This window comes from Myxine glutinosa, chromosome 3 (assembly GCF_964187855.1).
Source record: "Myxine glutinosa chromosome 3, kmMyxGlut1.1, whole genome shotgun sequence".
Lineage (NCBI taxonomy): Eukaryota > Metazoa > Chordata > Myxini > Myxiniformes > Myxinidae > Myxine > Myxine glutinosa.
The window spans coordinates 180365644-180393218 of NC_136263.1; the positions used below are offsets into that span (position 1 = coordinate 180365644).

The 27575-nt window shown below is 42.2% G+C and overlaps 1 protein-coding gene across 12 annotated transcripts in view; it reads right to left on the minus strand.

The window, feature by feature from the left end:
- LOC137423011 (protein phosphatase EYA1) overlaps nucleotides 1-27575 on the minus strand; it is a 311146-nt gene that overhangs the window by 43299 nt on the left and 240272 nt on the right. For 11 of the 12 annotated variants that reach the window (XM_078774783.1, XM_078774780.1, XM_068109764.2 and 8 more), the window contains 3 exons: nucleotides 20340-20429; nucleotides 7811-7869; nucleotides 7478-7638 (listed from right to left, as the gene is read on the minus strand). In XM_078774783.1, coding sequence (XP_078630909.1) covers nucleotides 7478-7638; nucleotides 7811-7869; nucleotides 20340-20429 — 310 coding nt within the window. The remainder of the gene's footprint in view (nucleotides 1-7477; nucleotides 7639-7810; nucleotides 7870-20339; nucleotides 20430-27575) is intronic. The other variant, XM_078774785.1, reaches the window with a different exon arrangement.

Below are 27575 nucleotides of genomic sequence, written 5' to 3' on the forward strand. Positions count from 1 at the left end.
CTGGAGTAAAATAGGCTATATTGTTTTTCCAATTTCATGTTTGGTCTCCATCATTTTCAGGTTTGGTCTCCCACCTAACGTTATTTTCCCACACCTCTGGATACGCTTATTTTTATTTCGACCTTACTGGTTGACGTGACACGCAATCAGTGGATAACTCATGACACCCAGGAACATATCGTGCTTGCCGACTCCGTTCACATTACTTCGGGGTACACTAGACATTTTACCCCTGGGTACACCGACACTATATCGTAAGCCTTATTCATATCCACGAAACACCTCCACATTACCTCAGCGTAATTCAAACCGTGAACACAGCGAATATTGGGGAGTCCATTGATCGTGTCCAAGGGATGAAACTATATCGTACGCCTTATTCATATCATATCATATTCATTACAATAGAGCAAACGTATATGGTTATGTCGTTATGTATGTTTGTTTATATGCGACGTAAACATCTTCTTCTTCTTCAAAGAAAATTAACACCCTCTTAATTAACCCTATAAATTACGTTTAGACTGCTGAGACCCCTCAGACCTTTGATGACCCTTTAATTACCCCAATACCCTTAAGACCACCAAGACCCCTGGAGACCCAAAATACCCTTAAAGACCCAAAAGACCCTGAAGACCCCGAAGACCCAAAACACCCCAAAGACCCAAAATACGCTTGAAGGCCCAGAGGCTCAAAAATTCCCTGAAGGCCCAAATGTCCCAAAGACCCAAAAGACCCCGAAGACTCAAAAGACCAAGATGAACCAAAAGACCCTTAAGACGCAAAATGCCCTGAACACACCGAAGACCCAAAAGATGCCAAAGACCCAAAACACCCTGAAGACCCAAAAAACCCTGAAGATCCCAAAGACCCTTAAAGACCCTTTAGACCCAAAATACCCTTAAATACGCCGAAGAACCAAAATACCCCAAATACTCTTAAATACTCAGAGGAAACAAAAGACTCTTAAGTCCCAAAAGCCCCTGAAGACACTGAAGACCGAAAATACCCCAAAGACCCAAAACACCCTTAAAGGCCCAGAGGATCCAAAGGACTCTGAAGACCCAAATGGCCCTGAAGACCCAAAAGACCCAAAAGACACCGAAATGGTCAAAGATGCCTATCCCTCTGAAACGATGTGTGGTGAGGCGCACGGAGTGCGCCGAGTCACACTAGTGATGTCATAATTCGACAAGTGTAATGCTTGATTCGATCAGTATGAATTTTTTTCTCTGCATTTCTTGGTCTGATTGACACGAAATTTTCACCATAGGAGGGCCTCTTCCTGTAGAATAAGTTAACGACAATTTTGATGTCATAGGTCACATCGTACAGGCGCCATCTTGGAAAAACTTTGCATCTCTATATCTCTGAAACCACTCCATGGGAAAAATTTACACATGGCTCATTGTAAAGAACTCCGCATGGGGAATAGGTGTTGTTAACGATGACGTCATTGATGCCTTAATTATGACGTCATAATTCGACAGTGCCAACACTTAGTCTGATCAGTTTGAAATTTATTGAGCGTGATCTACACAACAATTATATTAGAGAACATAAATTTATGATGTAATCGCTCACGTGGTCTGGCAGCTATATTGTATCAAAGAAAACAATGAACAGAAACAAAAAACAGAAAAGTTGGCTCACACCAAGTTGACTGCGCAGGGTAAGTTTTTATTCGATGAATACCATCTAGTACGTATAATTTTTAAAATGCTACAGGAGGAGGCACTCATATTATGAAAAATTTGTGCCAATCGGACCAACGGTTGCAGAGAAAACGAATTTTAAAGGGAATAAACCCGCAAAATGCCTTCGGAAGGGACATACATACAGACATACATACATACATATGGACATACGGACATACAAACGCTGTTCCAGACAGCATTGCCCTACAGGCGACGCCATAAAATTGTACACAGAGTCAAGGCTACTGGAAGAGCTAGAATACTGAACGGATCAGGATACAATGGAAACAAGAAAGAGCAATCAGAGATTGCAGACCTTCCCCAGGATGTGTTTCAGTGGTCTTTAAGACTTTTGTGTTAAAACAAATATGGCGGCCAAACCACGTGACCTATGACGTCATCGTTATTATTTTTTCCCCACAAATTTATCCCTAGATTATGCTCAAGAAATTTCATCTTGATCGGATGACGTTTTGTACTTGTCAAATTATTACGTCATAATGGAGGCACCTATGACATCATCATTAACAGATGTTATTCCACATGGAGAGTTCTTTACAATGAGCCATGTCTTAATTTTTTATATTCAGCGCTTTCGGAGATATAGAAGTGCAATTTTTTTGGTTTATTCCCAAGATGGCGGCCGAACCACGTGACCTATGATGTCATAATTATCATTAAAAAATTCTACAGGTGGAGGTGCACCTATGGTGAAAATTTCCTGTCAATCGCACCAACGGTTGCAGAGAAAATCATATTTATTCTGTGCGGACAAACAAACAAACAAACGGACTCAAATGCAATACCCTCTCCTCGGGCGAGGGTAAAAAGGAACAGAGAGAGGGGAAAAACATCAACAGCAGAGTTGAAGGACATTCGACGTATTTAGATTAGACGGAGACTTGGACAAATTATGAGTGTAGGGAGGAATGATCGGTAACAGAGGATGCAAGGGGTGAACACGTTGGATATCGAAGCAAACACTCAGGAAGGAAAAACTGAAAATTTGGAAGGAGGTGGGCTTATAGATGGACATTAAACTGTGCATTCTATCTGCTAGCATTAGTTAGTGGACATTAAAGATCCCACAGTGTCTTTGGAAAGAGTAGGCGAGTTATCCCTAACTCGGATGAAATTACAAATTCCTGCCCAAATCGCCTTCAGTCAAACGTCACATCTGGCTAGCCAGTTATTCAAAGACTTGGGCCAAAAATGTGTTCCCCTGCCAACCCCAGAAGAATGTTGGAATAATTGGAACTGTTAAACACATAGTAGTGTAACCTTAGTGATCACTATTGTGAGGGTCCAAATGTTCAGCTGTTCCTGTGAGAGGATCACAGTGAGAAGGTCACAGTGAGAAGGTGAGAGGATCACACTCACTCCACATTGCTGCAAAAATCCCAAAATGGTTCATAAATCCTTTAAAGCAAATAAAATGAGAGAGTTCATAAAACACCTTACTCCACCGCAGGTTTGAGAAAAAGGACATGGAAGTTCAAACGCTTGCTTTGTGTTTCCAAGCACAATCTATGTTAACTACAAGTCGCCATTTTGTCTGAATCTCAATAATCCCCAAAGCCAAGAATGCAAGGGACAAGTTTGATTGGCTGAGATGGCATAAAATGACGTAATATTTTATCTAAGTACTGCTAAACTGTAGGTTTTTGGAAATGCCAACAAGGAGATTTGTGTTCCACAGTGCTTAAATATACAGTGCATTCAGAAAGTATTCAGACCCCTTCACTTTTTTCACATTTTGTTATGTTGCAGCCTTATGCTGAAATCGCTTAAATTCATTTTTTCCCTCATCATTCTACACTCAATACCCCATAATGACAAAGAGAAAACAGGATTTTAGAAAGTTTTGCAAATTTATTAAAAATAAAAAACTGAAATATCACATTGACATAAGTATTCATACCCTTTGCTATGACACTTTAAATTTAGGTTAGGTGCCTCCCATTTCTCTTGATCATCTTTGAGATGTTTCTACACCTTGATTGGTGTCCACCTGTGGTAAATTCAATTGATTGGACATGATTTGGAAAGGCACACACCTGTGTATATAAGGTCTCACAGCTGACAATGCATATCAGAGCTAAAACCAAGCCATGAGGTCGAAGGAACTGCCTGCAGAGCTCAGAGACAGGATTTTGTCTAGGCACAGATATGGGGAAGCCTACAAAAAAAAATTCTGCTGCATTGTAAGTTCCCAAGAGCACAGTGGCCTCCATAATTCTTAAATGGAAGAAGTTTGGAACAACCAGGACTCTTCCTCGAGCCGGCCGCCCGGCCAAACTGAGCAATCGGGGGAGAAGGGCCTTGGTAAGAGAGGTGACCAAGAACCTGATGGTCACTCTGACTGAGCTCCAGAGATCCTGTGTGGAGATGGGAGAAACTTCCAGAAGGACAACCATCACTGCAACGCTCCACCGATCTGGGCTTTATGGCAGAGTGGCCAGACGGAAGCCTCTCCTCAGTGAAAGACACATGAAAGCCTGCTTGGAGTTTGCAAATAAGCACCTAAAGGACTCTCAGACTGTAAAAAACAAGATTATGTGGTCTGATGAAACCAAGATTGAACTGTTTGGTTTGAATACTTTCTGAATGCACTGTATAATATAATTAAAATAAAACAAGATTTTAAAAGCTGTAAAAAGAAAACTTTTTCAGGAAGTATACCGCTATTGACGCGGTGTTCTTTACACCACCATGTTTAGCATGTCACATTAATTTTTTGTTCCTGGTGTTTGTGTCCTTTGTGACGTACCTCAAAACATTGCTTTCCGATTCGAAACGATTTTCAATTTTGTCTGACTGCTAGACAGGTAGACAGAAAATTATCTTACTCCTCCGTGCGCATGCGCGATCTGGATGAGATTCCGTACAATTTGCCAAATTCCAAGTCAAAGTACTGCTAAACTGCAGGTTCGCGTTCTGATTCATGTTCCGATCCGTGTTCTACGGTGTTGAAAATATAACATTCAAATGAAATCAAGTGGCTCCTCGATCATGGACCGACGTGTGCAGACAAACAGACAGACAGAAAAATGATCCAATTGCTTGACACCGCATTTCGCTTCATGTGCGCAGTAATAAACCAAATGAAGCGATGCATTTACAATGGAGCCGGGGAGCAGCAGGTAAGGTCTGTGTACAGGAACATAGTCCGGGGAGGGTTGGAGGGGCTTGGCCGATATCATCTGAATGTTTGAGGGACGGGAAGTCTGAATGATGTCGAATAACCTTCAAATTATTTAATATACAGCAGCGTGGCTAATATGGTTGAAATATTAGGTCACGGTACCTCCGTGAAACTTATTCTGTGCCGAATGAATTGTTTCTGTCATATATTTTACAAAAGTATCTGCCATATGCATCTGGTTTCCAAGCAGTATGCGCATGGAATAGCTCGAGGAAAAAGAGGGAGAGGAAAAAAATTCCTTCCTAGATCAAAACATGGAGAAATCTTATTATTGCATCAGCTGCGAGCTGCCCGGTCCATGGAGAGAATGCGAAGCTGTGACTGGAGTGTACACATCTGTAAACAGAGTGTCATGCGGAGACGCAGCTGTATGATGAAACTGAGCCATAAGTCATGGTGCCGAGATGATGAGGATGATGAATCTGTTTGTAAAAATATAGCTATTATAAGAAGGAAAACCCAGAATAGTTGGTACATTCACTTCAATAAAACACCGCTCGTGCCTACGTAACTCGACGAAGAAGAGTAGCAGGATTGCTTGGTCTCATCAAGGAATTGGTGTGAAACTAAAGAATGATATAAAAGAAATTTCCTCTGTTAACTTTTCCTGTTGTGACTATTCTTTTTTTATGTTTGTGGAAAACGCTAGTCAGACTCTGCTTAAGTTGTACCCTGGAAGTGAAGGGGACACAAAATAGGTTTTCCTATTGAGATTTGAAATTGAAATGTATTTTTAAAATCAGGTCAATAAATGGGGAAAGACCAATCGATTGTATACTTACAATCTTCCCGTGCCTCCTCCCTCCAAGCCCTCTCCCTCCCACAGATCTCCCGATGTCCCTGCTCTCAAATGTTGTACTTGTTTCCCTCTCTTCAATCCCTCTCTTGTACTTCCCTCTCTCTCCCCATCTTGTCTCCCGCTCCCTTTATCTTATGTTTTATGTTTCAGTTTGTCTTTTTGTGATTAATGTTAGCTCTTACACGAGCCTCGATCTTGTGTACAAAAAAAAGAGAAAAAAAAAGAAAGTAAATGAACTTTCTCATTGAAATTAATTTCTGGACCTGAGATGAAGTTTCCTTTTTGCCACCAACAACAACGCGTAGGGTGGCCTGGCGGTACGCACACTCACCTCTAAGCTGTCTCACCTGGGTTTGAATCCCGACCCAGCTATAAACTATCACCCTGGTGTTTCACAGGCAGGGTGAATCATCAAGGTGTGTGCCTGGGAGTCCCTGGGATGGATGTTAAACTAGGAATCCCAACTGACGACATTAGTTGGTGGACGGTAAAGATCCCACGGTGTCCTTCTCGTGAGTTATCGCCGGCACTCTCAACAATTTACAAATTCCCACTCGAAAGAGCAATTGCACCGCATCAGTAGCACTCTGTAGGGATGCGACCATTGGGCCGAAAAAAACAACCGACCGAATACAGAAGCCTATTTGTTAGAGAAGGGAAGGGTGCTAGGTTATCTACTTCAGAATAATTACTCCCGCCACCAAAGGTGGACTGAGGTTATGCTTTCACCCCTGTCTGTCTGTCTGTCCGTTTGTCTGTCTGGCTGTCTGTTTGTTTGTGAACAAGATATCTCAAAAAGTTGTAGGACGGATTCAAACGAAATTTGGCAGAGATGTAGTGTATGTGACAAGGACAAAATGATTAGATGTTGGTGAACATCCGGATCCAGATCCGGCTACTAGAATTTTAAAAGTGATTCTTCACCATTGGGAGATCGGGCCAAAAACGATACATAGCAGGATATCTCAAAATGTTGAGGACAGATTTGGACAAAAATTGGTGGAAAGGTTGGGTGTCTGACAAGGACGAATCGATTCGATTTTGGTGAAGATCTGAATATGGATTCGGATACAAGTATTATTTAATTTTTAAGTGATTCTTTACCATTGAGTGATAGGGCTCAAACCGATACATAGCAGGATATCTCAAAAAAGTTTTAGACGGATTTGGACGAAACTTGATGGAGAGATTGTGGGTGTGACGAGACCAAATAAATTAGATTTTTGTGAAGATCTGAATATGGATTCGGATAGGATAATTATTTAATTTTTAAGTGATTCTTCACCATTGAGGGTTCGGGCAAAAACCGATATATAACATGATATTTAAAAAACGTTATGGATGAGTTATGAGTAAACTTGGTGAATGAGTTGGTTAGGTGACAAGAACAAGCCGATTAGATTTTGGTTCCGGTCCGAATCCAGATCCGGCCTGTCAATGGGATGCAAAACATAAAACCGTTCAGCCTGGTGGAGGTATGCGCTCTACCGAGTGCCATTCTAGTTATTTTCTGTTGTTGCTGTGTATTCAAGAAAGCCAATGAACAATTATTGGCAATAGTGACAACATGCCACCACAGGAAATGTAGAATCACACCTCCAAGTAAGTGTTGACAACCCTCAGAATGGCAAAAAAGGAAAGGATTGCGTGAAAAGACCAAGGCAAACAAGTCAGACATCCATGGAATTAAGTCAGAAAAAAACGGCCAATGGAGCTTGTGGCTGGGATAGACAACGACAGGTGTACGTGTGTGGTAGCAGAGGTGATGCGGCTTGCCTTCAACGTTGTTTTTGAATGAGGCGTATATTTCTTTAACGCGTCGATAACGGAACGCAAGCTTCCGCATCCAGTCGACACCGCCGCGTACACCTGTTGCCAGGCAAAGGTTGGCGCTAGTCGCGGCCGCGTGGAAGCCATCTGTTCCAAAATCATAGGCACTGCGGAAAGATGGGAGCGAGACAACATTTGCACAAGGAATGAAATGCTGAAAGGAGACAAAAAAAATCCACGACATTAAGAAAAATGAAGCAACTCAGACAAAAGAAGTTGAAGAATAAGTGTGAGTGTGACTTCATTTAGTGAACTTACAGACTCTCATTTGGACCTCACCTCAAGTCCTGACCATTGTCGTCCGACGAGACGTCATCAATATGAACCTGATCACATTCCTGCACAGACAACAGAAACAAACAGTCGCAGCATGATACGCCATCTGCCAAACACCTTTACAAGTCTATGAAACAATCATTCACGTGATGGTCCGCAAGACCATTGATAAAGTCCTTCCGTTTCTAAAACATTTCATTGAGGATAGTTTACATTGTTTTTGCTTTCATTCCCTAATAATCAGGGAATTGCGCCTACTACTTATTTGATGGACCCCATTACTCCCACCTTCTTGTGGGGTCGACATGACGACAAACAAACAGCAGAACGTTTAGAGCCAAAGTTTTTCAAGAAGCAGCTGGCGAGGCCTGACATTTTACTGAAGGTGATCGGAATTTGTAATTTGTTCAGGTTGCAGGACGCTTGAGGTCCTTCGTGCATGTTGATGCCTCGCCATGCCCCTGATACACCAGGATGCAAGTTCAGAGGTCGATCGAGATTCAGACCCAAGCGAGACAGTGCATAACCATTAGTTATTGTGTCATGAATAATCAGGCCATTACTGAGAGGTACAAAAGAAACCGAGAATAACTACAGAGTTCATAGGACACTTTACTCCATGCATTCTTGAGAAACAAGGACATGGGCGGGGTCTGCAAACGCCCATTTTGATTGGTCAATATGATGTAAAATGCCATAATATTTTGTCCATATATTGCTAAATTAAAGGTTTTTGAAAGTGCCAAGAAGGTAATTTGTGTTGTAATGTTCAAGTATATAATTCAATTGAAATAAAATAAAGATTTTAAAGGTTGTAGAAATAAAAAAAATTCTGAAGTTTACTGCCGTTGGTGTGGCGTCTTTTACACCACTTTATTTAACACGTCACATTAGTTATTTGTGCCTGTTGTTTGTGTCCTTCATGACATCATTAAAAACAGCAAGTTTCCTGTTTGGAATGATGTTCTGCTTTTTTGACAGACAGACAGACAGACAGATAGAATAAAAAACAAGACAAAAGTCTAACAGCGGCGTAGCGGGGCTGACAAAATATTATAAACCACAAACACGTACGATTAGCTTTTCAAACAGTCGTTAATGCTGCTTATAACATTAAACAAAGAAATTTGGAGGAATCCCGACATCCATGAGGTTAGTTTTACTTACAGAACTGAGGGAAGATCTACTGTAATCTATATACCCCACAAGGGTTGGAGGTGTGCTCATTTACCAAGCATCTAGCTAGCGCTTGCCAAGCCAGCCGTTCCTTAAGGGTTTTGAATGGAGTGCTTGCTCGAATGCTGAAACCACTTGTCGATCTCACCACAATAAACTTGGTAAATGAACACACACCCAATGTTCTTGAGACCCGACCATATATCGACTGTTATCTATTTACCCCAAAGAGGAATGACCTTTACTGCCTCTCTTGAAGTGATCGGGTGTTTACGCCGTAATGACATCATATACGTAATGATGTAGCATGACGGCCGGACACAAAACTGCCGCTACTTTAATATATATAAGATATATTTAACCTCCATAAACGATGCAGTCACTACAACGGGATTAGTGTTACGATTACATTTACTATAATAATAAAGTTACATTATTATTACGAAAATTATATATATATATTTTTTAAACCAAGGTGAATTCCTTACTTCCGCAGTTACACAGCTTCAATCCATCAACTTTCCATTCACGACATTGGGATTAAAGTGTTATGGTTATGTTTACTATAATACTAGCCAAAAGCACCCGGCGTTAACCGGGTTCTTTTGAATGAATTCACTACTATAATTCAGCTTTTACCCGCGGCCGTAAAAGATTACTACTATAATTCAGCTCAGCTTTTAATTGTGAAATGGGCCCAGCCCGGCCGAAGTGGCCTCGACCGGCCTCGCCACCTAGCCGATAACCTTCCCGGGGCCTGTCCCGACATTTTTAGTTCTTTTTGAATGAATTTACTACTATAATTCAGCTTTTACTCACGGCCGTAGAAGATTGACTACTATAATTCAGCTCAGCTTTTAATTGCGAAATGGGCCCAGCCCGGCCGAGGTGGCCTCGACCGGCCTCGCCACCTAGCCTATAACCTTCCCTGGGCCCATCCCAACATTTTTTGTTTCAGAGGTTTCCTCCTATCTTTCACCATTCAGGAGATTAGCGTATGCAGACAAACAAACAAACAAAAACTTTCTTTTATATATATATCTATATATATATATATATATATATATATATATATATATATATATATATATATATATATATATATATATATATATAGATAGATATATATATAGATATATATATAGATAGATAGATTATTATTACTACAAAAACGATACTACTGAAACGATACCACTGTATATGGAAACCTGGGCTTAATTTGTCCGAAGCGGAAGGTGAGGCATGAAGCCTAAGGCCTATACATTCCGTATTGTTGTAAGGGCCGTAACGCCGATGCTTTTGATATTTATTGGTCATTTTAACAATCTGTTTGTTTCTGTTTCACACTGAATGAAAAACGTGAAGGTAGAGCATGGTGATTGTGATATATGACAGATTCGACGATATGTTCGGCCTGAACGAGTTTGGAATTAAAATGGCGGTGTGAGGAGTCAGCCGCCATACTGCCGTAATGACATCAGATTTAATCACATCACCCTGCCATGTGACCAGATTCTCAGCTCTGATTGGTATACGTTTGAGGGGACATACATACATACATACATACATACATACATACATACATACATACATACATACATACATACATACAGACAAACACTGTTCTAGACGGCTCTGCCCGATGGGCTACGCTGTAAAAATCTCACTTCTCTTTGTGCATGTGCGATCAGACGAATTCAGAGCCTAATTACTGCTAAACTACAGGTTCGTTATCCGATTAATGTTCAAAATTTAACATTCATTTGAAATCAAGTTGTTCCTCAATCATAAATTGACGTTTGTGCACAGACAGACAGACAGACAGACAGACAGACAGAAGTGAACCAATTGCTTAACCCTGCTTTTTGCTTCACACACGTGTAGTAACAAACAACACAATCTAAAGCCCATTCTTCACCCGCCATGTTTTAAAATGGTGTTCAAATGGTTCTACAGACGAGACTTACAATAGTACAAGTCAAACCAAAGATTTATTATTTTAAAATCTATAACTATATATGTTTAGGTCATGTCATCTCGATTCTTGAAGAGATGAACTTATAAAATGGGTCATGATGGCTGAAGGTTTGTCCGTCCGTCTGTCTGTCCGTTAACATTTTTGCTCCTCCTCCCTTATCACCTGAATGATTGTTCTGAAACTTGATATATGAATACAAGACAGTATCCCGCACAATCGCTCCTGCTTTACATGTTAGCCTGGGAATTCCCAGCATTGAGTGATTCCAGTTTGTTGCCAATATTTTGTGTTAACCATGTACATGTTAACCTGAGAATCCCAGCATTCAGTGGTTAGAGTTTGTTGCCAATTTTTTGTGTTAACCATATACATTATACATGTTAACCTGAGAATTCCCAGCATTCAGTGGTTAGAGTTTGTTGCCAATTATTTGTGTTAACAATATACATGTTAACCTGAGAATTCCCAGCATGCAGTGATTCGAGTTTGTTGCCAATTTTTTATGTTAACCATATGCATGTTAACCTGAGAATTCCCATCATTCAGTGGTTATAGTTTGTTGCCAATTCTTTGTGTTAATCATATGTATGTTAACCTGAGAATTCCCAGCATCCAGTGGTTAGAGTTTGTTGCCAATTTTTTATGTTAACCATATACATGTTAAGCTGAGAATTCCTAGCATTCAGTGGTTAGAGTTTGTTGCCAATTATTTGTGTTAACCATATACATGTTAACCTGAGAATGCCCAGCATTCAGTGGTTAGAGTTTTTTTGCCACTTTTTTGTGTTACCCATTAATATACATGTTAACCTGAGACTTCCGAGGATTCAGTGATTAGAGTTTATTGCCAATTATTTGTGTTAGCCTGAGAATTCCCAGAATTCATAGGTTAGAGTTTGTTGCCACTTTTTGTGTTACCCATTGATATGGATGTTAATTTGAGAATTCCCAGAATTCATAGGTTAGAGTTTGTTTCCACTTTTTTGTGTTAACCATACAAGCAAATTTAGTTGCACGTACCCGCGCGGGATTCTAAACAGGATAGGGTTGGAGAAGGAAAAAATACAAATGGCATCTTCTGTCTTCGAGCCGGCAAGCTGACAGCAACAATTCCCATTTATTGCCACATCCGATGCAAATTAAATGCTCTAGTGGCGGTGAGGTGCTCCATTTGAATCTGTTCGATATATGTAGCTTGTTGATGCCCAGACTCCAGAATAAAAATTTGTATTTGTGTCAAAGCTAGTGCCCCGATTGCAAATTAATAGTAGGATAGATGTTAAACTAAGAATTCCCAACAGGTAATTGAAGTGAGTATAGTTGTTTCGTACAGCAAGTCATCGGGGGATGGATCATTCAAGTCCGGAGGGTAAATGAAGGGTAAAAACAGGCTTTAACCTTGGGAGCAAAAGACATTACATAAAAGAGAGATGAAAGTTTGAGAAATAAGCATGAAGTACAAAAAAATCCACTTCATTTTCAGAGGACGGAGACACGTACGTAGCCCGTCGGAGTAAAACAGCTGTACAAAGGTTTATTCTCACGAAACACTGCCTGATGCATTTTTTTAAATATCAATCTGGCATGAAGTTAACTTCTCAGCTGTGCAAAAACATCAAGCAGTTCCCCAAGGACTTAGACAGAGAAACCCGTTGCCCAGCGACCACCAAGTTACGCAGTCTACGGAACTGTGTTCAAGGTCATCCGTCTCATTTGGGGAGAGTCCCAAAGTGCTTCTGGCAATAGAAAAGAGACAAAGCTTTGTGTAGTTTTTCAGCTACTGCGTTATTTTGCGGATTATGTCCAATTCCATTTCTGCAATCAGTCTGGGTCGATGATTTTCAAAGGAATTGGAACTGACTACAAGCTGCCCCCCCGGTGCTTTAATCCTCATGCGTGGGTGCTGACACCAAAAGTACTGTGCTATGTTTCAGGGGTAGCATTTCGAGGAGGTCGTCCCACATGCTTTCAAAAACAATGAAGGGCAATGTGTGCCATCGTCTTCGCCAAATTCCAATTTCCTCTTGATCTGCTGCAATATACTCATTCCTCATTGATCCAGTCTCTCTGTCCCATCAGGCTAAGGTGAGAGAAGATCGAGTGAAATTCCTTCATTTTAGTGGTGGACCAACATTAGATTCGACACATCAACCAAAACAACACCCATAAGGTTTGTGGGATGGCTTCGTGATCATTTGCTCAACAGTTGGTAGTCTGAGCTCACTCAGGAGAATGGCGTCGCCTCCAAACTGCCGTTCCAGTGATGTGTGAACAGAGATCGTGGAATGTAATGTCCTTTTGATGGGGTGCTAGGGGCCGTACACAAGATGTGTGACACTTTGGGGGATGGGGTTTCTCTGAGCGTCACAGAGTGTCACGGGAGGCGGGGAGGAGGGTGTCAAAGCCACAGTCACATGACACCATCTTCATATTCATGGGCCGAGCCATCTTGGATTTCCCTTCGCTCAGACAAAATATGTCAACTTAGACCGACCTTATTTTCAGCTGAATTCGGCCAAAATGGCACAGTTGCTGTTCAAGTCATTAATGTGAAGCTATTATGAGAGGGCAATTCTGAAAAGGAGAACAGTAAGTTAAACTCGAAGCTTGTAAAATTTGGATGGAGCTGATCTCATTGCAACACTACCTCATTGACTGAGCTGTCAGATGCCACTGATAGAAAAACCCGCAGAATGAAAGCTCCTCAAAAGAAGAAGTACTAAAAAAGCAACATTACTCTCATTCACAAAGTCACGTGCTGTTTAGGATTTGGATCAATGAAAACGTAACCAAACTTCTCAAGTGAGAGATATTGCAGCACAAAAACGATATCTTATGATAATTCACCAAATGTCTGTCTGTCTGTTCCCTGGTACCGCAAAAACGGCTGAACCGAACGCAACGAAATTTTTGGTGGGTAATCCTGGGACCCCCTGGAGTAAATTAGGCTATATTGTTTTTCCAATTTTTTTTTCCAATTTTCCAATTTTTCCAATTTCCAATTTTTCCAATTTTCCATTTTTTCCAAAGACGATGGAATAATATTTACCGATATGAACAGTGATGTGGCTTTTATTGAAATTCTACAAACACTGTTTAGATTTTGATGATTTGCATGTGATATGATTTAACGGATGTTTATATAAATCGTTTAAAATAAAATAAAAACCCTTCAATTTCTGATATTTTGCCTTTTCATTTGGGCCTCCCAATTGAAGCCCCGCCCGTAGGGCGGGTACCGTTGCTAGTATATATAATACGACATCTCAAAAGGTTGTGGGTGGATTGGGCCGAAACTATGTGGACAGGTTGGGTGTGTGACAAGGGCGAAATGATTCGATTTTGGTAAATTCCCTGATTCGGATACTGAGATTTTAAGTGATTCTTCACTATTTAGTGATGGGGCCAAAAAAAATGACACATAGCAAAGGGATTTCAAAAAGTTGTGGATGTATTATGACAACATTTGGTGGATGAGTTAAGTGTGTGACAAAGACGAATTTATTTGATTTCGGTGAAGATCCAGATGCAGTTACGGCCTATCAGTGGGATAGAAAACCTAAACTGTTCATCCTGGCGGAGGTACGTGCTCGAGCGAGTGCCGTTGTAGTGCTGCCCCTCTACCCCCACCCTACCGCGACCCCTCTCCTACGCTCCTCAAACACTTTCTCAACCTTATACAGGAACTTTCTCAAGTACCACAATTAAAAATCAAGGGCAGTAGTGGACAATGGACAATCAACTCAATTATGGGATATGAACCCAGGATCGCAGCATAATGAGATACGTGCTCAGATGGGAACATGGAACAAGCCAACTGTTATACGCAACTTGATTAAAAATCAGTACAGTTATTGATTAGTGTAAGTGACTATGGACGTGTTTGCTCTTCACCTCCTTGCAACAGTGCTGCTCTAATAGCCGGTAAATCGTCCGTTTGGTGCTCCGTCAACCATCCTGCCCATTTGTCCTGCAGTAAACCGGGATCCATGTACGTGGTGGTTCAATATCAAAAGTCTGCACCACCAGAGATTGATGGACACCACCCCGGTGCTTCGAAGACACTTAAAAGAATGTTGTTTTGCTTGCTTTTGTACTTCCTATTGCAGCGTTTTCACAACTTCACCTTTTGTATTGCACTAACACATGCAATAACTCTCTCTTGACTACACCAGGAGAACACACGAGCTCTTTGATTGAGTTGTTTTTAAAGCTCCTTTTTACGAAACTTAATTACAGCTATATTGAACAATATTCAGGACTTTATGGACTTCCCCAAGATGGACAGTGACAGAACCAGAGGGCATCGTTGGGGAGTGAAAAAGAGAAGTGTAATAAGGGGAGCAAGGCAAGGGTCTTTGGCACATAGAGTTGTTGATGCCCGGAAAGGGCTTCCGGGGAATGAGGGCAGCAACAGCAACGGTCGATTGATTAAAACGTAATTTGGATAAGTACTTCAAAGCAAATAGAGGTATGTTGGCAGAAATGGTAGGTAAGAATAAGATTAGCCAGGTGTGATTGAGTTGCGATGTCTGTAAGTTGGAGATATCTGATGAATGTGAAAAAAAATGGAGTACAGCTGGGATAGGGTTGTGTCTCCGGGTTGTTGGAAATGTGGGGATGGACAGGCTTGACGGGCCGAACATGGCTTCCTCTTGTGTCTGGGGTTTCTTGTGTTTCCTTAACAAAAAACAAATTTTGGTAGAAAGTATGGAGATAAGACATTATACTCAATCCTCGTTGGTCCATGGCCTAAATGCTACAATATTTGATATTGAACCCTCATTTATTAAGATTCACCTCCTATTATAAGTAAGGAGAATAAGACACAATCACAATAAATGTATCGACCAGATCGGGTGGGGCAGGAAGTTACCCAAATCCAGAATGTCGCTCAGACCACGTCAACACTAATTTATCCTTTGATACCCTACAAAATAGATATGATATGTGTCTTTTTCCAGTTAATAAAGTGGTTAATTTTGTGATTAAAAGTCGAAATCTTCTTCTTCTTCACATTTAGCCATGACATCACAATAGGAAGTCAACCGCCAAACCCGTACTGTCTACGGGTTACATCAGGGTACGATAGAACATCTCGATACTATTGAACTCAAACGACATATAATTTTCGATTTTCTACAAATAGTCAAATATGTCGAGTTGATGGTTGAAGTAATATAAACCTAGAGGGTTTCATGCTACACCAATGGCCGAAAGATCCGAGGGTTGCCAGAAGTTGGACTGGGTTTGTCCGAAATACCTCAGTGTGGATCGGGCCTACAAAATGGATCGAGCCTACTTTTTGTGCTCAGAACATTTTACAGAGCAGTGTTATGAAACAACAGACATGGCAATAGATATTGTGGTTATCTGCCACAATTAAGAGGTCTAATTTGAAGGGATGGTCTCACCATCCCTTCATGGTCTAACCCCCACAGATAAGTGGAAGAAACAGCGTCGCTCAAAAAATGTAAGACCATCTCGACCCAGCTACCAGAACTTGTACAGGGGTGATTTGAGCAGTGAATCAAATACCTGTGTTGGCCTGATGGCGACCTATCTCACCTCACTACCATCCTCCCTTCCTCCCTCCCCTGGGGCAGGATATCAACATGGACATGGGACGACACAGCATGGACACGATGGTGGGACACGGCACTGACACGGCACAACACAGCACGTACACAATGGTGGGACACGACACGGCACGTACATGTTGGTGGGACACGGCACAGCACGACCACAGATACAAATGGCGTCCTGGAAAAGTATGAAACGGGATGATCCGATAACATTCAGTAAACAGGGTCAGCATACTACAGTGGGACAAAGCATTTGTTGCCCATTTGATCTGTAGTGTCCGAATGTGCCTGGGCGATGTCCGTGCTGTTTTGTGTCTGTGCCGTGTCCGTGCTGTGTCATGCCGTGTCTGTGCCGTCTCATGTCGTGTCCGTGCCGTCTCATGCCGTGTCATGCCGTGTCATGCCTTGTCCGTGCCATGCCGTGCCATGTTGTACCGTGTCCGTGCTGTGTCGTGCCATGTCCGTGGTGTGTCGTGTCTTATCTGAGCTGTGTCGTGTCCATGGTGTGTCAAGTCCGTGCTGTGTCGTGCTGTGTCCATGCTGTGTCATATCCATGCTGTGTTGTGCCATGTTCGTGCTGTGTCATGTCTTGTCCATGCTGTGTCATGTCTTCTCCGTGCTGTGTCGTGGCTTGTCCGTGCTGTGTCATGTTCATTATGAGTCATGTCTGTGCCGTGTCATGTCTGTGCATTGTCGTGCCGTGTCCGTGCTGTGTCTTGTCCATGCTGACTTGTCCGTGCTATGTCTTGTCCATGCTGTGTCGTGTCTTGTCCATGCTGTTTTTGTCCGTGCTCTGTCATGTCTCGTCCATGCTGTGTCATGTTTTCTCCATGCTGTGTTGTGTCTTGTCCATGCTGTGTCATGTCCGTGATGTGTCATGTATGTGCCGTGTCATGTCCGTGCAGTGTCGTGCCGTGTCCGTGCTGTGTCATGTCCATGATCTGTCATGTCTGTGTCGTGTCATGTCCATGCAGTGTCATGCCGTGTCCGTGCTGTGTCTTGTCCGTGCTGTGTCATGTCCGTGATGTGTCATGTCTGTGCCGTGTCATGTCCATGCTGTGTCATGTCTCGTCCATGTTGTGTCATGTCTTCTTCTTGCCGTGTCGTGTCTTGTCCATGATGTGTCGTGTACGTGATGTGTCATGTCTGTGCCGTGTCTTGTCTGTGCCGTGTCTTGTCCGTGCTGTGTCATGTCCGTGCTGTGCCGTGCCGTATTTCTTAAGGAGTAATATAACTGATTTATCAATTAATATAAAATCCCTGATAAACCATAAATTTAACGGAAAACCAAAACCTACGAATTTGTAGTGAACACGTGTCCGGCATTTTCATCTGCACTACGAACATATTTCATTATAACCATCTTCGTCTGAATTGCTCACACGAGGCTCGAAATTATATGTCTTCACAATTCCCATGAAAACATTTCCATCACTAATTTTGTCTCCAATAGTTTCTTCAAAATCCCACCGATCAGTTTCAACATAGAGAACCTTCAGAGTGACTAATGGCGGTGGAATGAGAACTCGAAATACACTGAAAACAAATTGCGTTTGGGTTCCGCTTTAACGAGCCAGCTTGGTTTTTAACAACAATGAAACAGTGACATGAAATTTCTCCTGAAAACAAACAACCATGCGAAGGTTAAAATACAAAAACACGAATACTGCGGCCTTCGGCTTGGATTTGAAGCCATTACGTCTGGAAGTTGCCAGACCAGCCTCTTCGCCATTAAGCCACCGTTGTGCGCTCGAACGTTTGTGTTGCATTATTGTTTTGTGTGCTTAATGTAAATCGAGAGAAGTAAAACTGTACAAGAATTTCAATATGGGGTCATTTCCTCTACGGAGGCACTCCCTTTGATGCGTAGTCCCCCTTTTGGCCTACTGAGCCACACACCCACTAATTGTCAGCACATCCACGGGAAGTCTGACTTGAACACACGTGTCACGCATGGCCTACGCAATGCAAGACAGACTGGAGGGATGTCAAAATAAGTGCACACGGAATCAGGCTCGAGCATTCAATGGCGGCAGCTGTGCCGTCGTGTTACCCTGACGTTTGTGAGTCATAACTCTCACAGGTGTTTTTGTGCTGCAAACTATTCGAAAGTTCCCATTGAGAGGAAAAACATTCACACCCTTCAGGGAAGCGCAAAAGCAAGCTTTGCACTCTGCCATGTCGCCGGCGCTCCAGACCGTCGGAAAACTCCCATCTCTGCCTTCGAGAAAAATTGAGCGCAAGAACATGTGCTGCACACGCAAGGCTCTGGGGAGATGGGTGGAACATCGTGCGGTGAGCCATGGCATGAGGGCGCCGAGGTCAGTGGTGTTTTAACTTATGGTCATTCTTCGGCGGACTGTTGCAGTTCCTACCAGGGGGCGAGCCGCCTCGCCTTAAGAGCCCTCATGGCTCTTCCTTACATGCTCCTCTCAACCATTCTTAACCACGTATGGCTTTTCCAGATCATCCAGCACTTGGTATCACGCGGTTTAGGAGCCGAGGGGTCGTGGTGGAGGGAGGGAAGACACAGTCAGCACTGGAAGGCGTCTCTAAAACAGTTTCTCACTAACTTTGACATCGTCTCAACTCACTCACTCCCCTGTGTGAAGCCGCAATATTTCATGTGCACAGGTTATCCAAATGGCATTTCCTACTTAAGGGAATGGGGCTTCCATTGAAGATTAAATGTCCTTTTATCTTCTCCTTGAGTGATAATATTCAGAGTTATGGAACACATCATGTCCCAACTCCACTTCTTGCTTTTGTCCACTAATTTATCTTTGCAATGCTTTCCTTTGTGTGTGCAGGCTCGGAAAGCTTCTGTATTCTTATGTTCTGTCTTATAAACTTCTGGCTTTTTTGGCCGGTAATAAAATATTTTTAAAAAGCATGATAGAGGAGGAAAGCAAAGGATTGTTTTTGAAGAGGTACGGATAAGAGGAAGGGGGCAGGAAGACATTAATTTTTTTAAATTTTTAATCCGCCATTCTTGAATACGTATAAGATGTCGATGGATTGCTGAAAAATCATTCTTCTCAGATCCTCACTCAAGACTTCTCCAATTGTTCGTGGCATACGGTTATTGCGCAAAATATTTCATGTGCACAGGTTATCCAAATGGCATTTCCTACTTAAGGGAATGGGGGCATCCATTGAAGATTAAATGTCCTTTTATCTTCTCCTTGAGTGATAATATTCAGAGTTATGGAACACATTATGTCCCAACTGCACTTCTTGCTTTTGTTGACTAATTTATCTTTACAATGCTTTCCTTTGTGTGTGCAGGCTCGGAAAGCTTCTGTATTCTTATGTTGTGTCTTATACACCTTTGCCTTTTTTGGCCGGTAATGAAATATTCGGAAAGAGGATGATAGAGGAGAAAAGCAAAGGATTGTTTTTGAAGAGGTAGGGTTAAGCGGAAGGGGGCAGGAAGACATTAATTATTTTTTTTTAATTTTTTAATCCGCCATTCTTGAATACGTATTAGATGTCGATGGATTGCTGAAAAATCATTCTTCTCAGATCCTCACTCAAGACTTCTCCAATTGTTCGTAGCATACGGTTATTGCGCAAAATATTTCTTTACCTGCCTGACGGGCAGGAAAGCCGAAACCCAGTACAGCCTCCCTGAGATCTACTGCTCCATGGGTAAAAGTCTTCGATCGAGCTCACGCATCCGTTACGCTCCTCTGAGGGAAACTGGGCCTTTGAACGGCTGCTCCCGGCGCCGTGCTGAGCACACTCGAGTGCACGTATAGTCGGTGTAAAACACACGTGCGGGCCCACTGACCTCCAAGTCGTTGAAGAATAAGTGGCTGTCTGCCAGGTTGAAGATCATCTCCTCCATCCTCAGCCCTAGAGACACGGACATCGGAGGGTCCTGCGGTTTGGGGGACGGAGGGTAAGAGCAACTCGTGAATCGCTGACTCCAGCGTCAGGGTGCAGACGGTGCATTTAATCACTCGATACAAGCGATTTTACATCAGTGGTGCGATGCAGAGATTGATCAAGGAGAAGCAAAAAGTAATTGATTTAGGGTTGGAATAAAGTTAGCCTGTTTGGGGTTCCCATCTGAAACTGTGACTCATGTTACTGGGACCCCGATTCAAATCATTTATACTCTGTGTGATTTGTTCTTTGCCTGTTAATGTCCTTGTAGTTCATAGAAAAGTACAATGATGTCTCCTCCATCTGTAAGTGATTTATCTAAAAAACTACCCATGGCCTGCCCCTAATCATACACATTTACTGTACATAAAAACTCCCTTAATCAGACACATTTCTATAGACATCACAGTCAGCATTTTTTTCCTACACTTACAATGTACATGCATTATAGGCCGAACAAGAACATTTCCAGCCATCAATCTAGTTTTACCTGAATTACAAGGACATTAGAAGACAATGGACAAACCAGCAGGGTACAGGGGATTTGAACCTGGTAACCCAGCATCATGAGCTGTGAGCTCTGCTGGGACCACCAAACAAGCTGAACCAAACCCCCTGAAACTAAATGAACATGAGGCAATGCATCTGTCAACTCCAGGGAAGGATGTTAATTCTTATGAAATAATTTCTGAGCATGAGCTCAGGCTCAGAGTGGAGCCAGTGTAAATCACATGCAGAGCAAAGACATTAGTGGACTTTAAAGTGAATTACAACGACATAAGTAGACAATGGGTAATACGTACAGTATATGGGATTTGATCCTGGGTTCCAAACATCACGAGCCATTGGTTTAGAACCCTAAACAAGCTCACACAACAATCTTCTACTGGCCTGTATATATATATATATATATATATATATATATATATATATATATATATATATATATATATATATATATATATATATATATATATATATATATATATAATATGTATGTACATTTATAATAACTAGTGAGATACCCGTGCTACGCACGGGTGGGAGGCCGGAAGCAAACAGGCAATGCAGATACGGCGAATGCTAAAGCATGAAACCAATAAATTCCACATTCCTGTAGCACCCTCAGTCGCACATCATACATAGACAGCAAGTTCGTGAAGGACTTCCATGAAAAACGTACCCGTTCGCAAACAAATGGGTACGTTCCCGTATAGAAACATCGATCGTGGGTCCGTGGCGAATCTGCATATGGCGATCCACGAAGTTCACGTTTAGAAGGTAGAAACCATCATGGCATGTCGTCATTTACTTGAACTCGATATCTCTTTTTTCATTCCAAACAACATAACTCCAATCACAAAGTAATCACAAAATAAACTTTTAACAACATTGTTAATGTTTCCTTCATTGTAAAAACTACCAAGTTAACAGTTAAAAGGATTTTGAGCAGATAGGTGTTACCGCCTTGGCAATATCGATGGAGACAGCGATCTGTTAGCGTATACACTGCCCAAATAGCTATGTGGAATTCTCTCATGTAGGGATTAAACTCACTTCGTTTGAACTATGGCCGAGGTCATTATTTACATTTAATGATGTTTATATACAAATCAAAAAAAAGTTAATTGGTTTTTGGTCATCCTTTCCGCATATCTCGTGGGATTGTGAGTTGGAGAGACGACCGTGATGGCGGGAAGGGGGTTGGCATTCTCTCAAGCAGGGATTCAACTCATGTCCTTATAAAAGGTCTTTGTCTGAGGTCACCGAGTCCGATCGGTACAGCCATGCAGCGATTGGTGCAGCCGTTTGTGCGGCACCTGGGAAAATAACGTTATGCGGTAGTCCAAACCTGAAAATGCTGGAGGCCAAAGCTGAAATTGGAAAAACAATGTAGCCTATTTTACTCCAGGAGATCCCAGGATTACCCACCCAAAATATCGTTGCGATCGGTTCAGCCGTTTTTGCGGTACCTTCGAACGGATGGACAGACAGACAGATGGACGGACGGACATTTGGTGAATTATAGTAAGATACTAGCTGAATGCACCTGGCGTTGCCCGGGTTCTTTTTGAATGAATTTACTACAATAATTCGGCTTTTACTCACGGCCGTAGAAGATTGACTACTATAATTCATCTCAGCTTTTAATTGCGAAATGGACCCAGCCTGGCTGAAGCGGCCTCGAACGGCCTCGCCACCTTGCCTATAACTTTCCCAGGGCCCGTCCCGACATTTTTTGTTTCAGAGGTTTCCTCCTATCTTTCACCGTTCTGGAGATTAGCGCATGCAGACAAACAAACAAACAAACAAAAACTTTCTTTTATATATATACAGATAATAATATATACATATACACATTTACAATAATATATACATATATATATACAGTATATACATATACTATATACACAGGGTGTTCGAAATGTCATCACCCCATTTGAAATGCCATCATCACCCCAGCGCAATTGAGGGGGGCATTTGTTGGACATAATTTTCAGAACATAATTCTATTAAATAAAATGAAAGAAATTATTTTTTGCAATTTCTATAGTTTGTGTTTTTTTATTGGTTCAAATGTTATCAGCAAAATAAATGGGGTGATGACATTTGGAACACTCTGTGTATATATATATATATATATATATATATATACTAAATGGCCAATATTATGTGGACACCCCTTCTAATGAGTGGATTCGGCTGTTTCAGCCACACCCATTGCTGACAGGTATATATAATCAAGCACACAGCCGTGCAATCTACATAAACAAACATTGGCAGTAGAATGGGCCGTACTGAAGACCTTAGTGACTTTCAACATGGCAACGTCATAGGATGCCACCTTTCCAACAAGTCAGTTCACCAAATTTCTGCCTGTAAGTGCTGCTATAGCTACCGCAGTCAACTGTAAGTGCTGTTATTGTGAAGTGGAAATGTCTAGGAGCAACAACAGCTCAGTCGAAAAGTGGTAGGCCACACAAGCTCACAGAATGGGACCGCCGAGTGCTGAAGCATGTAGCGCGTAAAAATAATCTGTCCTCAGTTGCAGCACTCACTACCGAGTTCCAAACTTCCTCTGGAAGCAATGTCAGCACAACAACTGTTTGTCGGAGCTTCATTAAATGGGTTTCCATGACCGAGCAGCCTCACACAAGCCTAAGATCACCATGCGCAATGCTAAATGTTGGCTGGAGTGGTGTAAAGCTCGCCGCCATTGGACTTTGGAGCAGTAGAAACACGTTCTCTTGAGTGATGAATCACGCTTCACTATCTAGCAGTCCGGCGGACTAATTTGGGTTTGGTGGATGCCAGGAGAACGCTACCTGCCCAAATGCATAATGCCAACTGCAAAGTTTGGTGGAGGGGGATTAATGGTCTGGGGCTGTTTATCATGGTTTGCCCTAGGCCCCTTAGTTTCAGTGAAGGGAAATCCTAACACTACAGCATACAATGACCTTCGAGACAATTGTGTGCTTCCAACTTAGGGCAACATTTGGGGAAGGCCCTCCCCTGTTTCAGCATGACAATGCCCCCGTGCACAAAGCGAGGTCCATAAAGAAATGGTTTGGCGAGATCGGTGTGGAAGAACTTCACTCGCCTGCACATAGTCCTGACCACCTCAACCCTATCAAACACCTTTGAGATGAATTGGAACGCCGACTGCGAGCCAGTCCTAATCGCCCAACATCAGTGCCAGATATATATATATATAAATATACAGACGGCATTTAATATGGAATATTTTTTTTGTGGGGGTGAACTTACTTTTCAAGATGACTTCGAACCAAAAGTTCATTGGAATTATGTTGAAATTATTCTAGATTTTGTTAATGTGACCTTGAAAAGAAACAAAAACCACATTCGACATTTCGAAGCAAATAAATTGATCCTTGAAAGTGATACAAACTGATATCGAACTCAATTCACGGACAGTACTGTGTTAAACTTCTGTACGTTTTCCAGAAGTATCTCTTTATTTTGCACATTAGGCAAAAAAAAATTCAACAAAAACAAAAGCTAAATTATGACTGGGATTACGGACAGTAAAATTACAGTTCAGTACTTAGTGTAACCCCCACGAGCATTCAGGAGAGCATGTACACGTCGAGGCATGCTGTTCACGAGATTTGCCAAGGTTTGGACAGGAATCGTTTGCCATGCAGTGACAATAGTCTGCTGCAATTCATGCACAGAGGTCGGCTGCTGGTCCAAGTGGTCGATTTGACGCGTTAATTCTGCCCACAAGTTCTCTATCGGATTCATATCCGGGGACATGGCAGGCCACTCCATATGATCTACACCACGGTCAGCAAGAAAGTGTTGGACCATGCGAGCATGATGAGGCCGTGCATTGTCATCTTGGAAGACAAAGTTTCCTCGAAAGGCTGCACGAGCAAATGGAAGCAATGTTTCTTCCAGAATGACCCTGTACTTGAACTGGTTCAGGTTTCCATTCAGAACAACCAGGTCAGTTTTGCCCCCTGCATGAAAAGCAGCCCAAACGGTCACCCCACCACCTCCAGCTTGGACTCTTGGCACTATACAATCTTCGTTGTGGGCTTCATGCACTTGTCTGCGCACTCGGACGCGGCCATCTTGACGATAGACCAGAAATCTAGACTCGTCACTGAAGGTCACATGATTCCAGTGTCCTGGCTGCCATTGACGGTGCTCTCTGGCCCACTGCAATCGGTGCTGGCTGTGTTGTCTGGTCAGGCGTGGCTTTCTCAGGGGACGCCTGGCACGATAGCCTGCTTGAACCAGTCGTTGGTTGACTAGCCTTTTGGATACAGGCACATTTGTCAGTTGCTGCCACTCAGCCCTAAGCCGATTAGCTGACTTGGTACGGCCATTGCAGACTAACCGGTGCAGCTGGCGATCATCTCTCCTTGTGGTTCTGCGTGGACGTCCTGGCGTCGGTATTGGAGTAGGGACACCCCTCTGAGCATTTCGTTTCGGGATCTTTGACACCTGACCTTGAGTGATGCCATCCTGCCGAGCATTAGCACGCTGTTTCATGCCAGAATTTCGTAAAGCCACCACTCCATGACAAACAGCATTGTCAAGTTGACAGACCATCTCCACAGGAAGCGGCAATAACTTTTGTAGACGTGCAGCAGTTGTTTTCCACTAATACAGAACGCAACAACCCTTATATACCCGATTGTGAAGCCAATCGTCAAATGTACCTGTCCTTACATTTTGTCACGCCACCTGTGATATAATCCTGTTATTGACTTCTTGCTGCGAAAGACAATGAATGACATGGTTCTTTCAACAAAGACATCACCGAAGGGTAAAAGAAACTCACCAGATTGATGTACTGAGTACAGAAAGTAAACCCAAGTCAAGAAAAAAAAATATTCCATATTAAATGCCAAGTCTGTATACATATATATATATATATATATATATATATATATATATATATATATATATATATATATATATATATATATATATATATATATATAAAAAAATATATATATATATATATTATAATAGCCGTAGATGATTCGGTCTGTCTGTCTGTTGGGTGTCTGTCCGGGGTGTGGCTTACTCGGTTTGCAGAGTAGCTCCACCCATAGCTCCACCCATTCTGGGAGTGTCTTCATATAATTATAAACAAATATCCACCATTTTATTAACTCGCGTAGCTTTGAGGCCTGTTTGTAGGCCCGTGGTGTCTTGCTCTCTCTCCCAATTTTATTTCAAATCAAATTCGATATATCATTTCATTTTTCACAGTCGCTAACATAGTTTTAGACTCGGTTGAATAAAAACGGGAAGAAAATCCGATGAAAGTTGCCGTTTATAGAACGAAATGAATTCTCAAACGCCTGTAACTTCAAGGCCATTGACTGTTGAGTCTCTCTCACGCCTTTATCTCCAATATAACTCACCATATGATTTCATTTTTATCGATGGTTTTAGACTCGGTGTCAGCAATAATTGAGAACATTCCACACACGCAGGAAAATCCAGAAATATATTTTTAAAAATCGCGTCATGGGGTATCATACACCGCCCAACATGACACCGAAGGCAATGTGTCAATATATATTAAAAATTCGCTTTTGCTTTTCCGTTAAGATATATTACTTTTTCGTTTGATGACAGTCGTCACAAAAAGGTCAACAATGATGCCGACATATATTTCTTCGTTTTTATTTCATTCAACATTATTAGCCGGAAGTAAAATATGTTTCAGGAAATTACCGAGAGATATTTCTTCGTTTTTTTTATTAGTTATGTGCGCATACACTTTAAATAGGTTTATTTGAAATCTTTAATTTTCCACAATATAATTTACTTGCCATTTATCATTTGATGATTACGAGACACTTCTTCTTGAGGATCGCGACAATTCATGCGCTGCGTGGAAACTTCTATTTCCAAAATGATTGAGACGATCGATGAAGAACGCAGACTTGAACAGGATGCAGCAAGAAAACGAATGAGACGGGCGAACGAGTCCATCGACGAACGTCAATGCAAACTTGCGGGGTCACCCGTGGGAATCCCACGGGCATGGATGTGTGTGACATTTCGACATATTGAGTTCGATGATGCACATTCATTTTTACAAAATGGTTACTGGCAAGTCATCAGATCCAGAAATGGTGTAATGAACACAATTTATTTACGCGCAAGCACGAAAGCAAGACGGGCCGATTTCCGATTCCGACGGGCGAGACGGGCCGATTTGGAGCAAGAAAAAGAATGAGACGGGAGAAAAACGAGAGAAACGAGACTGGGAAAGCCGATTGGAGAGGCGAGTGAGGAGCGATTGGAGAGGCGAGTGAGGAGCGATTGGAGAGGCGAGTGAGGAGCGATTGGAGAGGCGAGTGAGGAGCGATTGGAGAGGCGAGTGAGGAGCGATTGGAGAGGCGAGTGAGGAGCGATTGGAGAGGAGAGTGAGGAGCGATTGGAAAGGAGAGTGAGGGATTGGAGAGGAGAGGAGTGTGAGGGATTGGAGAGGAGAGGAATGTGAGGGATTGGAGAGGAGAGGAGTGCTAGGTGGAGAGAGGAGAGTGTCAGGTGGAGAGAGGCGAGTGTCAGGTGGAGAGGAGTGAGGGGTCACATATTATGTGAAATAAATAAATTGTGTTCATTACACCATTTCTGGATCTGA